This window comes from Botrytis sinoallii (assembly GCF_014898435.1).
Source record: "Botrytis sinoallii strain Bc 23 chromosome Unknown BSIN_010, whole genome shotgun sequence".
NCBI lineage: Eukaryota > Fungi > Ascomycota > Leotiomycetes > Helotiales > Sclerotiniaceae > Botrytis > Botrytis sinoallii.
In genome coordinates, this window is record NW_024066037.1 from 297,151 (window position 1) to 311,244 (window position 14,094).

The following is a 14,094-nucleotide window of genomic DNA, read 5'->3' on the forward strand; positions in this document are numbered from 1 at the left end:
GTAAACCACACTAACTGTTACCACGATGCAGAAGATTAGCATTGTAATTATCCAATCTCCTCTCGAAATCCAATTACTAGTCATTTTTTCCCTTTCTTCCATTTTCCTCGGACACAGCTAAACTGTCCTCGCTAATCCCGACTGTGAAAGAAAAATCGGTCTCCCCCACTAACTCCTTTACACAATCCACTAGCCTAGCCAAATCATCCGTCACCAACGAACTAGCCACTTGCATAACAGCATAAGCGCTATATCCCGGCTCTTGGATATGTCTCGAATCTAGTATTCCACTATCAAGAGCTTCAAGTCGACGATTCAGGCCATAAGATTGGGGAAGTTGGATGAAAGGGGGAAGGGCAACGCCTGCACTGATCGCAGCTGACAGGAGCGCAAGGGTTGAGGTTATTTGATGGCTGGTAGGTTCAACCTCTTCCATAACAGTAGCGAGGTCACGAAGCCATTTGCTACGGGTATCGGTATTTGTATGATTATCTTTGGACCAGGCTTTTGTTGTATACGACATCAACGCGAGGTAGCCCATAATACTGAAAATCAGTAATTAGCATACGCACACCTCCAAAATATGGTGTCACTTACTTTGAGGAACTCTTTATGATATTTTCATAAGTTTCACGAGGAAACTTCCCTCCAATCGAAGGCTCAAATTTCTGCCAAGCAGCATGTTGCTGCAAAGAAGGTAGAAGCAGGAGAAGCTTGGCAAACATCCTATGTCTAGCCTTCTCAAGGCGACGACCAGGACTAGTCTTCGATGTCATATCGCCTTCTCTTCCATGCATTCGAGTATGAATAGTTGAATGAACTGTTGAGTAGTAGTTCGCCAAGATGTATAGGGTCGCTCCCAAATCTTTTCTTAACCAGCTACGATCCGTGAGCGGGTAAGGAAAGAAAGTCCAGATGAATGCCACAAAAGAGCCACCTGCAACACATGCAAGTCTATATGGGGCAAGCTCATAAATCCTGTCCTCAAGTTAGAAAGTCTCAATTCAACCGGAGTAAGTAACTAACGGATAATAAGGTTGTCCATTGCTGGTTGATGCCACAATTCCAATTTTCCTAACCTGAAGTTCATATCCAACAATCAATACTTGAGTGACTATGAACACGAGCCAGGCTGGTATCAAGCGAGGAAATTTCAAGAAAAGATACATCTCCAAGAATATGAAAAACCAAAGCATCACGATAACTCCTGGAGTCTTTTGATCAACAATATACCAGATGACAATCGAGCTGACCATTGCTAGTGCAGTTCCCCCAACACGAGCCAGAAATCCAAATATCGATTGGCCTGAAGTCATCGTCATACCTATTTTGATTAGCTTCTCTACAGGCTCAAGACCGGACTATCGACATACCAATTGCAATGATGATCAAAGCCCAAACTAATCTTTGCTGCTGAAAGAAGACATGAGTGTCTTCAAGGAATGCAACAATACCCAAAGTCAAGGTTGCGCAGGCCACTCTAAAGCCGAATGCTGATTCTGCGCTTCCTAAAAACCTCGGGATAGTTCTAAGCCCATTTCCAAAATGTTGCCAGGCAGTCTTTGGTGGCAAATGTTCAGGATCTTTCCGAGGATTGAATCCTGCGCCCAAGTAGACATTGTTTACACCTGCCTCTTGGTTATCCGGAGTGTTACTATCCACGGTCGTATCTGCATTTGCAAGGCAAAAAATCCATTTTTTTATTCGCCGTTGACCTGGTAGGATCAGACGATTCTTCTTCATGGTTCCATCTTCTACTTTTCCATCTGCAAACCGCACTAACTCAATTACTGCGAGACCAGCCGTGTAAAGCTAGATTGATTAGCATTTTTATAGGAGCAGATTCATTACAACGTACAAGATTTTCCATGAAAAGAATAAGATATAATTGCTGCTGGTCTCTTCTATGCGCGGCTTCGTCTCCACTGACAGGTGCACCTGCAGGAGGAATTGGTCTACTTGTATCGAATTGTTCTGCAGACAAACCTTTTTCATGTGCCCATTTCTTCAAAGTTGCTCCGCGCTTTTGATAGAAATCATTCAAAGCCTGTTCCATATAGGCGAGAAATCCGGCATCGCCAGGCTTTGATTGTGCATCAGCAGTCTCAACGTCAACAGCGGCTTTCTTTTTCGGTCGAGGAACAAGCTCCAAAGTAAGTGCTACATGTTCTAATCCTTGATCCATAACTGCAGTCACGATAGCAAATGGTTCGTGGAGAGTCTTCATCACTTCATTCCATAACCTCTTTTCTTCCGTCTTACTTTCCAAGGGCATGTGTTCCCATTGCTCGGAACGATCTTTTGAACCCGTGGACTTGACCCATCCGCGTCTTTCGCCGATTCGTACAAAAATATCTGTGATGGTACTCATTCCCAGCAATGGAATCATTATGTCCCGGAACAAGTTGAATATCTTGTCGATATCCTTAGCACTCAATTTACCCCAGGCGACCTCCCGCTTTCCAAATGGCATATCTCCGTAAAGCTTTCCATGCAACCCACGCAGACCATCGATTGCTCCCTTCAGTGCCTTAGCTTCCGGAGACAGTGTTGGATGGGAAGATCCTGCACTGCCTTTGTTGGACCCGTCAGATGAATCACCAGGGGTATCACCATTCTCAGAACCTGGAGCAGCGAACATGTCACTTTCCTCTAAGCTTTGCAAATATGTTGTCTGAGCCTTGAGAACGCCCCTCAACAATTGAATGTATCCCGCTTGGCCTTTGAAAACTACCAAACGACACGAGACGGGTATAACAAAAACATTGACCGCCGTGCTTATAGCAAAGGCAGTCAAAAACGCCTTTATCATCTGTTTGATGAGAGATTCGGCTGATGCCACAGTAGAGAAAAGAGGACCATAAGTGAAAGCAATGTTTGAAAATATGCTATACATAATGACCGGAACATTCAAGGCTGGACTTTTGGCGCGTAACAAATTCGCAAACCATATGTTAGCAAACAACCAGATGGCGCACACAGCAGCCTGCGAAGAATTATACGCTTGTGGCACTCCCGGTGTGGAAGTGTGTTCTCGTGCTTTAATGCAGCTCCATAGTCCCAGCATTCCAATTGAAGCCCCAATGCAGACGGCAATCAGGTTGAGTATCATGGTTTGGAAGAATTTGGCCCTTGGCATAATAGGCAGACTGATGACGCAGATAATGGCTACCAGGTATCCTATAGTTGTGTACGTTTGAGCGACCGAATCGGATTCGTAGAAAGCTACATAAAAGTTAGGGTTAGGAACGTAAGATAGGCTTCAGTTGACTTGCCAACAGCAATTGTAGGAGCTACGGATCCCCTAGATCGTACATCAGCATCTTTTCGGTTGAGAATGGATCCAAATCATACTTGAACATCATCATCAATGTCGGTGCATCGAGTCCAAGTTTCCCCCATATTCCCTTCAACTTGGACGGCTTCTTCTCCTTACCCTTGACTTCAGTCTGTCCGGTACCTCTTTTCGAGACTCCATCTGAGATTGGTCTCGCATCATTTTCAGCTCTCTCAGTTGAGAGATCAGGGGATGCTTCATCTCTTTTCTCCGTGTGCGACTCGCCATTCACGGAAACATCCTCAGTGGCCATCTTATCAATCAGGCTGAGGTTTGATTTCCCCGCAACACGTCAATTTATTATATGCTCGTATTCATGTGCACATTGTTGGAATCAATTAAGGAAGATAAAGAAGGAAAATGAGAATATCTTAACTTGATCTCGACAGCAATTGAACATTGCAGGAGAGAGAGAAAATGCAATATTAAACTTCCTGCTTAGAGCGATCTTGGAAGTATCGGTACCTAAGCATGCGATGAACGAAATTGTGTATGAGATTAATTGTTAAAGAACGGAACGATTGACCAATCAGTGAGGTGACGTCGGTCACAGCCTTGAGCTAGCACTGCAATGGAAATATTTATGCGAATTATGCAAGTTATGCATCTTGAAAGTCACCCGTGGACCGGTAGACTCTTCCACATTACACGCCAGGTACATACAGCCTTACGCATTTTAGACTTCACCGAACGTGCCAACGTCCCTTATTTAACATCACATGGACAAGAGATGGACAATAGATGGGTAATAGTCGGAATCCGACAACTCAGCCGACTGTTTCCCACTAATGAAGGTCCTCTAAATTTATGGATCTTCAAAGTTAATTTAAATTCTTTACGGGGAAGAGCCACAATATATTGTGCGGACTTCATCGATAGCCTCGAGCTCATCACAGTTTACCGCTCATAGGATTGAAATCGAAGTTTTCTCTGACGATTTCTAGACCCATTGCTATTGTCGTCTCTCTAGGGTCAAGAGAAGAGTCCACATATTAGTTTTCCATATTGGATCTACACATTCATTATTATATTCATGACGTTCTTAACTTCTAATCTTATTGAGATTTTGCATGCCTTTTTGAGAATCCGAGAATGCAAAGTAACTTTAGAAATAAAAAGTACGTTGAAAACATGTTTCTTCCTACCGACCCCAAAATGATTCCTCTTTATTGGCTTTATTCCCCTCAGCTCTTAGGATGATTCCCCCCCCCCCGTTTTGACGTTCCTGCTAAGCGTCTTTTCAACGTCTAAACTAGTCTTCCATCCATTTCTCCAATAATAACTACCATCGGTACGGGGCTCTCCCGGGAACTGCATCGTCACCCGCATCGAACTTGAATCCCCCATCAACCTCGCGCAACACAACTGTAACCTCAGCCCAGCCCCCACTCTCATCATTCCACCACATCGCTCATCTTACAGACAGCTGAAAAGATACGATGAAGTAATCATGTTATGTTGTTTCCACAGAAGCTGTGTAACATAACACTGCACACAATATATTAGTCCGTGACCCCTAATCCTCGTCGCACAGTAGTCCTGCAAGCAGATGACTTGTAGCTTTTTCAGATGAGGGATCAAAAGTTCGTGCCTCTGTTGCATATCTAGAAATTCTGTCGTTCCGCCTTTGCCATCTGTTTGGGCGCAAACTAGAGAAAAATTATGCTGTTTGATAACTAGGGAACATCTCCCATTCAATGACTTTAAGATAATGAAAGTCCGTCCATCTGACTGTGTGAAACCTCGAATCGTACCCGTAATGGGTATTTACAATCATAAAAAATGCGATTCCTGTTTCCCAGTCTTATCAATACAATTCAAGACTCCTAGCTCTCGTCGTACAGCATCTGGTTCGATGCACCCAAAATCAATGCATCTTTACTAACCATTGTGCCTCTAGAGTGTGGGCGCTCTTTTTAACCCCACGCAGTACCTAACAAATAGCTGGTCCATAAAGTGAGCATGTTTAATGCCCTTCGGTCTTCTCTTAGCGAATTCATCAATCGCCCCTTGAACTCCATACCCACACCTTTCCACTAGATAACATACAATGAAATATCCAGTTCTGTTGAAGCCATAGTGACAGTGGACCCCCACAAACCACTCACCCTCAGCCCCTCCCTTTTCCTTTCTTGCCGCCTGCTCATCTCTTAGCCGATCAATCAAATTGATGAAGGTGACAACCTCGTCAGATGTGGGTGGGATTTTAGATACCGTCGGGAATTTGTGGTATCGTATTCCGCCCTTTTCAAGACCTCGTGGATCGTACACCGGACTTTCGTGGCTAATATCCACAATATCCTTGATCTGCTCGCCCCAATCTTCACAAGACCTCTGGACAATGGCTATCATCTACCTCTCTCAAAGTTTTCATGGCACGAAACACACCCGCGATAGGCTCTGAAACAGGCGCCACTGCTTGCCACTTTGCCAAATTCTTCACATCCCATTTGCCGGAAGTAGAGAGAAATTGTAGTTGCCAGCCCAAGGATAACCGAGGTGACACTTGGGTACAAAGAAAATCAGATATAAGACCTGCAAGGGTTCTCACAGTGGATGGCATGTAGAGCAAAGCATGCGAAGCGGGGGCTGGAATGATTGTCGTTTTTAGGACCCGCTTCGGTCTGAGAGGTTGCGGAGGGATGTTTTCGATTCTTTCAATATCATTCGGTGTTGATGGGTCTTCCAGCGATTCCACAGCGGTATCAGGTGTTTCTTCGAGAAGCAGGTCTTCAGTTGAGGGATTGATACCATTGCTTATAGATTTGTTCTTCTCAGACAGATCAACAGGCGCAGCTGCATCAACTATAGGCTCACTTTTATCGTTGGGGTCAATTTGGACCGGGTGAGACTTTCCAAGAAATTGGGCGATCTTTTCAATTTCCCCAGGCTTTGTGATATTATCAGCTGCCCCAGCAACAAGGAAGACAGGCATATCCAGCCCCTTCCAGACATCTCTGCCCGCAAGTCCACCTTTCGCAATGTGGTTTTCATAAACGGGCAAAGTGCCAGCTGCCATTCTCCTCCATACTGCGGTTTTACTCTGGCTATTGAATCGTTCTTGAAGCCTTTTGGTTTCGTCATCTGCTGAAGGGCCAACAAATCTATGCACACTAGCACTCTCGGGGCCACCTCGCCGATCCCAGTTTCGCCAAAGATCAAAAATGAGATTCGGGACCAAAAGTAGCTTCTTAAACTTACTAACCTCGTCTTCACTAGGGGGTTCCGCGCGAGGGCAGATGGCCTAAATGTTTGATTAGTAAGCAACAATATACCTTACATATGATTCAATTCCTTACAACAAGTCCCATGACGTTCTCTGATAGCGCAATTGATTGTGGCGACGTTGTAGACGCAAGTAAGGCGGCTATAGAGCAACCCAAGCTATGTCCAATCAAAACCACACCCTGCTTCGCATCCTTCTCTCTATAGTCCTCAATGACTCTCCCCACAAGCTCTGCAAGAGCGTCCACAGTATAAGCATCCCAAGGTAATTTCGGGTCGAATGCAGAGAGGCCGCAGCCTGGTAGGTCGATTGAAAGACATGATGCCAAATTCACCAGGCTTGTTAATAGAGGGTTAAATTGCGCAACTGAACCTCCCAGACCATGGATAAAAACTAGTAGAGGTAGTGGGGCAGGTTTCGTAGGTAGCTTGTCGGCTTGAGCATGTCTGCTGAAGAAAATTCGGAGTGAAGGATATGTGAAACGACTCGTGGTGTAGGATTTTATCTCAGAATGTTTTTTCAAAAGTCCTGGGTCGACAACTTCGGAATCTACAAATCCAATGAATCAGTAATCTTGCCCAGCAATTCCCTATTTTGCGGAAAGAGTGAGCGTTGCGACAGAGCTCACCATTGATATCTATACTCTGATTAGGAATGGTTCCATGTGCACTTCCATTGAGTGATTTCGTGTCATTGTAAGCCTTGCTCTTCCTTCCATTTCGCAGATACCAGAAAGCAGGAAATGCACTACACAGAAGAGCAATTTGCACCATATCCCGACTGCTCAACTTTCCCTGGATTGTATTGGTATAAACTCGGCTTGCACTGGCTGCAACAGCCTGTATTGGTAAGATTAGTTTGCTAGAGGAGTCTGACAACGGCGAAACGCTGTTACCTGGTAAAGCAAGAATGAGAGGAAATAAGGAACATAACGATAGCGATAGCAGCAACAAGAAAGCTGCCATTCTTGTAGTAACCCCCAGATGTGTTTTGGGGTCTGACAAAAAAGCAAAGTCCTATCGGGGATTTACTTTCTGGATGTAGTCAAAGTACTCATAGCCAATAACGTTGTCACGCTGCTCTGTGGAAGCTGAACTCAAATGAGTGATCGATGCTCATTTCCCGGACAATCGAGGGGAATTGGATTATGGCAGATGAGACAGACAGGAACGTGGCTCTTCTCGGGAGACGGTGTCTGAAAATCCGTAGCTGACTCTGGGGGGATCTCCTTATTTTTTCTAGTGCTCCTATCAAGGTTTTTTAATGTGCGTACTTTGTACTGGTGGTGTACATACACATTTTTCTCCAAGGCGTGCCGCGTGCGGTTATTTTGTGCGATTGCGATTAGAGATTACGTGACTCGCCCAGTATTATGGATAGGTATGGATTGATTGATTGACAGTTTGATATGGAGCTTGGTGGTCCTTCCCCATTGAATTCTCTTTTTTGGGCTCGTGTTAAAATCCTTTGTCTCCATTGGCCAAATCTCCTCAGTTGTGGATTCCAGCTACTTGTTCTACGAGTACAGTACTTACATCGTGCGGAGCATGAGTATGCTGCTCAGATTAACCTACCAACTCGCACGAAAAATATGTCGAACAACACAAAGATCTTATTTTGTGTCTCATGCAATGAATCCCTATTGATGGGTGCTAGGTATGTACATTCCGATAGAGTATCTACTTCGTATTAGTATTAGCATATATCGCGGACTGCGTTACAAATGTATTGAGTTGGAATTGCGACGATCACAACGTCAACTCCATTCTTTAAATACGCGTGGTCGTTCAGCAGGTGTATGTGAGAGCGAAGCGAAAAGGCCCTCCACGCTAGTAAGCCAAAGGAACACCATCAAGAGATCAAGAGGAGGTTGTGGATGCAACTAGCACGAATAATGGCAGATAGGTGTATGTGGGTTGTTTACCAGTAGTCAATCACTCCTTCCTTTGGGTCCGGGATCTATGCGAGTACAACTACGTATGCATGCAAGCCAGAAAGGACTTGGTACCCAGCCTGGATGAAGGTCACTACCGCGCCCGGGAGTATACCCTTGGTTATAAGCCAACTCGATCCTCTAAAATCATAAGAAGTAGGTCAAATCAGAATGGATGGTCTCAGATCGTCTTTTGTTACCCGTCTCGACGATTTACAATCACTCTTTGCGAATCAGCTCGAATTATCAAATATCCGGCTCAATATTTTACAAACAAAGCAAAATAATGGATAGCGCATGGGGCTCCTCACATTTTGCAAATAATTTATCATTTAATTATAGTTCCTGCATTTGGGGGAAAATAACGGGCTGAGACAATCGACGCTGACATCTACCGTAAGAGGCGATATCTGGTACCTTGGACAGCCATGTCTTTCATCTAAACTAACGTATTTAGATAGATTGTAAGATATATACATATACGAAAAGTCTACTATACATTAAGTACCTTGATGTTTGAGAAAGAATGAAGATTGAGTCAAAATTTAATCGAGGTTATAGGAAAGCTTGAATGGGATAGGAGCAGCCTTCTTCTCTGAGTGATCTCTACTGGATTTGAAAGGTGGTGTGTATTTATAGTGTTTGATCTTTAAGAATGGCGATGGCTCGGGAGTAGTCAAATCAATGCTCCTGGAACTGGCTTGCCTTGATGATGATGAGCTATGAGTTGCAGCTTTGCTCAGGTTTCGTTCACGTGAGCTCTGGGCAGATCTTGAAGGGGTGACAGGCTCCGTCGCCTTAATCTGTTTGAGGATAAAGCTCTTGCATGTCTTGTCGGAGGCGTTATTTCTGGGGTAGGTAAAACATCCGCAGGTCTGTCAGGTGAAGCTGTTCTCGAACTTCTCAAGCTCATGGAATCTAAATCATCAGATGCTGTGTAAAACTCTGTTTGGGCGGGTGAAGATATGGATGGCACGTTGCGACGGCTTGGCAAGTTGCGATCTACAGGCTTGGAAAGTAAACTCCTTTTTGCCTGCTGAAACTCTGCTATTGCTCGTGATCGCTCAGAAGGTACAGCATGGCCGTGCAGCCTGCCACTCCTTACTGAAGTAGAGTAATGGTCCACTGCTGTACCTCGTGGTGGAGGCACTTTGGCGTATTTAATCGAATTCAAAGGCAGGCTAGAATTCGTGGACTTCATATCCACTTTTGTGCTTCGTTGTTTAGTTGAAGGCAAGTGCGTGTTGCTAGAAAGATCTTTCTGCACGTTGTGTGTTGGGGTTTGCCTCCTCAAATGAAGGGCAGATGAGTTAGACTTCGATTCGTTGACTTGATCGACAGTTCGAGGGTGACCGTATGATCTTTTGGCCTTTGGTTGCAAATCATTGGCATGGAAGATAGATGATCCATCATCAAACTCGTCATCGTAATCGTCCAACAATCTCTTCCGCTTCCCTTCAGATTTGCTTTTCCAAGATGGGGAAGCCTCAGGCATGCTGTTGTCTACCGTCTTCCCTGACTTATTTGCCTTGGGCATTGAGTACTTCGTTATTCGAGATTGTCCATTTTGTGCAGTATGCTTTCCCCGGAGCCGCTTTTTCCCATTCACCTTCACCCACTCTGCTTCCACGAAAGTTTTTGCAGCAATTATTTCGAATTCGATGCCCGTCGAATCCCTCAATATAGTGGCAAAATTTATACAACCCTCACAGGGGTCTTTATCGATGTAGATTTGTGCCCGGAGCGGCGGTCTTAGTTTCCAAAGTTCTTCTAATCTAAACATTGCAATATCGCCGGTCTCTGGGTCGTAGATCAAATCCAGTACAAGCATCAGTATGAGCTTCTTCTCAACATGGCAGGCCGCATATCTTCCGATTTCAGTTTTGTCCCAGCAATTTCTTCGAAGTTTGAAGCCTAAATAATTGCAAAAATTGCAATACTTGCTACAAAGTCGATAGATTAGCATCACCTTGCATGGAACAAACAAGAGTACTGCCTGTGGTCCAGTTCTCACAACTAGAACATAAATACTTTCCCCAACAGAACTCATGAAACTTACAGCTGAGCAAAATTCGTTGTCCCTTAATGAATCGTCACACTCTCTTCTTCCCCAACCACTTGCTGCTTTGAATTTAACCCTCTCGCCCTTGAGACGAATGAATCCAAAGGTTTTGCCTGTACCATCACTTTTGTAGGTTGCTATTGGTTCTGCGAATAGCATTCTACCATTCACATTCGCAATGACTATCTCATCACTATTAACAGGCGGTGCTGGAGAAAAAGAGTTGACCGAGTTTTGCTTGAAGTACTCTGCCATAAATTTGCACGTCCTTTTCAAAGCCGAAATATGTTGCAATGATGGTGGTCTCTCAGAATATTATATGCCAAACCATCTGCTAGCTTTGGCATCAACGTGCTCTGTCTCAATGTATGTTCATTGTGACTTGAAGGTTGGTTCGGTGTCGCCGAATACTCGATCAAGTGCCTGGTGCTGGTGCTGGTGCTGGTACTTGTGCTAGCAGTCGTTTTGGCAGTAGTCTGCACGACTTCAATGATAGGTTTTGGCAAACCATAAGAGTCAAAGATTCCATTTCCTTTGCGATTGCGAGGCATATCTATCGTTCATGCAATATGAAAGGGGTTGAAAAGATAGAAGGTTGGATATTGAGAAGTAAGGAAAGCTGAAAGTTCACAGTTTGTGCGAGGCTTGAGGGGAAAAAGTAAAGTTGTGGCAAAGATAACCGATCTTGATATCAAATGTAATAGGTCACATTGAAGCTCTCCGCCGACGCCCGAGGCAGTGAGCCTGGAGGTGCAATTTCCCGTAATAATACCATAACCCGGAAAAGTTATGCTCGTTCGACTCCTCTCAGGGAGTGAGGCTGCCTTATTTGAGACAAATTCATAATCAACTTTACTCGCCAAAAGTAATTTTGGTCAACATGGTTGTACCTCAACAGTTAAAGTAGATGCTTCAATATCAAATCTTTCATTGTCCTACGGAATCTTGCACGCTCGGATCATATTAGGTAGATCAAATGACTAAAGTGAGAGATTCAATGTGAATATCTGCCAGCAATATCTGAAGGACGCAATCACGAGAATTACAATAAGTGCTCAACACCAGGTTTGTAGCTCTACACCCATATGGCAATATGGTATTCGTATACCAATATGGTGTTTCGCAGCATTCAATATTTCCACCATGTCATATCTTGTTCCTTGCATTAAATGCCTGTTTGAGCTCCAAATGATTAATTTTTTGAGACCTTTCGAAATTGTAAAAGAAAGTCAAGGGGGTTTATTGATTTCTTGCGTATGTGTCTCATTTCAAATGACAGCTGAGGATAAGCTCGATATTATATACATAAACCCTTTGTGGAGCTCTTTCATGAGCTGTCCGCGCCTTTCGTTGTCTGTCATTTCCTGATTTTTAAACGTTGAACTTTGACATCATGTTCGTTTCTCGGAGATTTGTTCTTGTTGCGCTTTCTATCTTTGAATCTTCCGCTGCTTACGAATTTGGCAAAAGACAAGCGACATTATCCTTGTGTCCCACTCAGGAGACTATTACTGTCACTGCCTCAGAATGTCCAATTTTCTCTTCTTCCGCACCTCCCAGCAGTGGTGTATATTCGACTCCTGGCTTCACATCTGCCTCCACAGCTCCGAGATCCTGACCAGTACATCAGCATCCAGCAGTGTAGCTGCTACTTACACAAGTCCTAGTCCTGTCTCTTCAATTGAATCTTCCACGCTCGAATCATCATTCTTGGGAACCCTTTCTTCTACCGAAAGCTTGGTATTTTCGTCATTCTCTTCTGAGCCTTCGCTTCCATCAACCAGTCTTGTTATTCCTGTAACGACTTTGGGGCCTTCTTCGATAATCACGGAAGGATCCACTTCAATTCCAGCCTATACTTCGAGCAGTGCTGTTATTTCAGAACCTTCTTCTTCGGCAATCCAGACCTCAGTTGAATCTTCCGCGGTAGTCTCAGAAGCCTCCACAGAAACCTTCTCAGCCTATGTCACGCCTACAGTATCAAACAGTATATCTGTATCATCTGTGCCAGTTTCCTCCGAATCGACAAGCGTTCCGGAGTTATCGACATCAATTTTGGAACCAAGCAGTGTTATCCAGAGCGAAAGTTCTATATTTACTTCCCTCACATCCGCTGAACCTAGCACTTCAATTGAATTTTCCTCAGCTTCGAGCTTAATTTCCAGTACCGCAGCTTCCACCACATACACTTTGCTACCCTCTTCCTCATTCGTAACTTCAGCACTTCCTTCTTCTGCAGCCACATCGACAAGCATATACACAGTAACCTCTTCCGCACCTCTACCCTCCATTTCATCCATCACAATAACCACAACCGTTATTAGTACAGTTGGAGGCCAAACCACGACCGTTTTATCAACATTTACACAAGCCACTACTGTTGCAACGACCGTCATAACCACCGTCCAAGTACCAACTACCGTGGTTAGCCTAGGTACCACGACTGTTATACAATATACTACTGTGTCACCTCCAGCCTGTACTATCCATCCTACTTTGACCAATGGTGGATTCGAAAGTGGAAATGGTATCGAGCCTTTTGAAGCAGTGGCTACAGGACCCAACGCGCCAAGTTACACCACTGCAGCCGTTCCTCATAGTGGATCTAACAGTTTGTGAGTTTTTTCTAGTCCCCAAAAGACAGATACATGTACTAATCCTTGCACTTCCTTTTCCAGGGAGTTACTTTTCTTCCCATCATCCTCAGCTACCTCATACATAACTCTAACCCAAACCGTATCCGCTTGTCCCTCGTACAACTATCTCCTTACCGGCTACGTGAAAGCAAGTAACAACCTCAGCATCAATCATCATCCAATTGCTACATCTATCGTAAGTCCTCTAACATTCCGTTCCCCACTTTTTCTCCGAACAAATCATTAACCTTCTCTTTAGTTCAAACCCCCACGCAATCCTCCCTCACCACTCTCATCAACTCCTCCACTTACCCTGGTTGGAGCATGATCTATCTCTTCTTCACTGCTCCTGGAAGCGTCGGAGATGGAGTGCAGAGTGTACCTTTGACAGTGCATTCTTACTGTGATAGCGGGGCTACCGATTCACCAGGATTGTATGTGGACGATCTTGTTGTTAGCGGTTAATGGTTTGAAGACAGTGAGAGGGGTGCGAGATGAGAAATGATGGTTGATTTGAGATGGAGGAAGGGGAATGAGAAGTAGGAGATATAAATTGGAAAAGCCTTTTCTTTTAGTTTGTTGTTTAATTGTTGTATTGGTGCGTGATTCAGAGATTGTATTAGTGTGAAAGGGAGTGTGTAAGGTTAGTGGCAGATTGTTGGATTAATGAGTAGCTGTTGTATGCATTAATAGATAGATGAAATTAAAGATTGATCATTCTTTGAAATGAGTTTGAACCCTTTTTTTTTTTCGAACAAAACACTCACTAGGTGACGAGACAATACGCCATGATTGTAATTAGGTCTTTATAGTACCTATTCTGTATCAAGTATCTACATGCCCATTTTATGTAAAACCCCGCCATGCTTGAAAATTCTCATAAGGAGAAACGCGATCTAT

General features: G+C 44.1%; 4 protein-coding genes across 4 annotated transcripts; 1 reads left to right on the forward strand and 3 right to left on the reverse strand.

The window, feature by feature from the left end:
• Window positions 1-76: 76 nt before the first annotated feature.
• Window positions 77-3,590, reverse strand: EAF02_006252 (uncharacterized protein; the record flags this gene model as incomplete). Its single annotated transcript, XM_038902300.1, has 7 exons — window positions 77-545; window positions 598-978; window positions 1,027-1,324; window positions 1,374-1,812; window positions 1,859-3,225; window positions 3,276-3,304; window positions 3,355-3,590. 7 exons carry the CDS (start codon window positions 3,588-3,590, stop codon window positions 77-79), a joined length of 3,219 nt encoding a protein of 1,072 aa, XP_038757520.1.
• Window positions 3,591-5,253: 1,663 nt separating this feature from the next.
• EAF02_006253 (uncharacterized protein) lies at window positions 5,254-7,996 on the reverse strand (the record flags this gene model as incomplete). Its single annotated transcript, XM_038902301.1, has 6 exons — window positions 5,254-5,270; window positions 5,446-5,644; window positions 5,694-6,581; window positions 6,637-7,112; window positions 7,192-7,402; window positions 7,964-7,996. The coding sequence occupies 6 exons, from the start codon at window positions 7,994-7,996 to the stop codon at window positions 5,254-5,256; spliced, it is 1,824 nt and encodes a 607-aa protein (XP_038757521.1).
• A 1,045-nt stretch (window positions 7,997-9,041) lies between these two features.
• On the reverse strand, window positions 9,042-11,109 carry EAF02_006254 (uncharacterized protein; the record flags this gene model as incomplete). Its single annotated transcript, XM_038902302.1, has 4 exons — window positions 9,042-9,299; window positions 9,362-10,439; window positions 10,482-10,806; window positions 10,887-11,109. 4 exons carry the CDS (start codon window positions 11,107-11,109, stop codon window positions 9,042-9,044), a joined length of 1,884 nt encoding a protein of 627 aa, XP_038757522.1.
• Window positions 11,110-11,951: 842 nt separating this feature from the next.
• On the forward strand, window positions 11,952-13,871 carry EAF02_006255 (uncharacterized protein; the record flags this gene model as incomplete). The annotated part of the gene is made up of 4 exons (XM_038902303.1): window positions 11,952-12,123; window positions 12,189-13,173; window positions 13,237-13,394; window positions 13,454-13,871. The coding sequence occupies 4 exons, from the start codon at window positions 11,952-11,954 to the stop codon at window positions 13,657-13,659; spliced, it is 1,521 nt and encodes a 506-aa protein (XP_038757523.1). The 3' UTR covers window positions 13,660-13,871.
• Window positions 13,872-14,094: the final 223 nt, after the last annotated feature.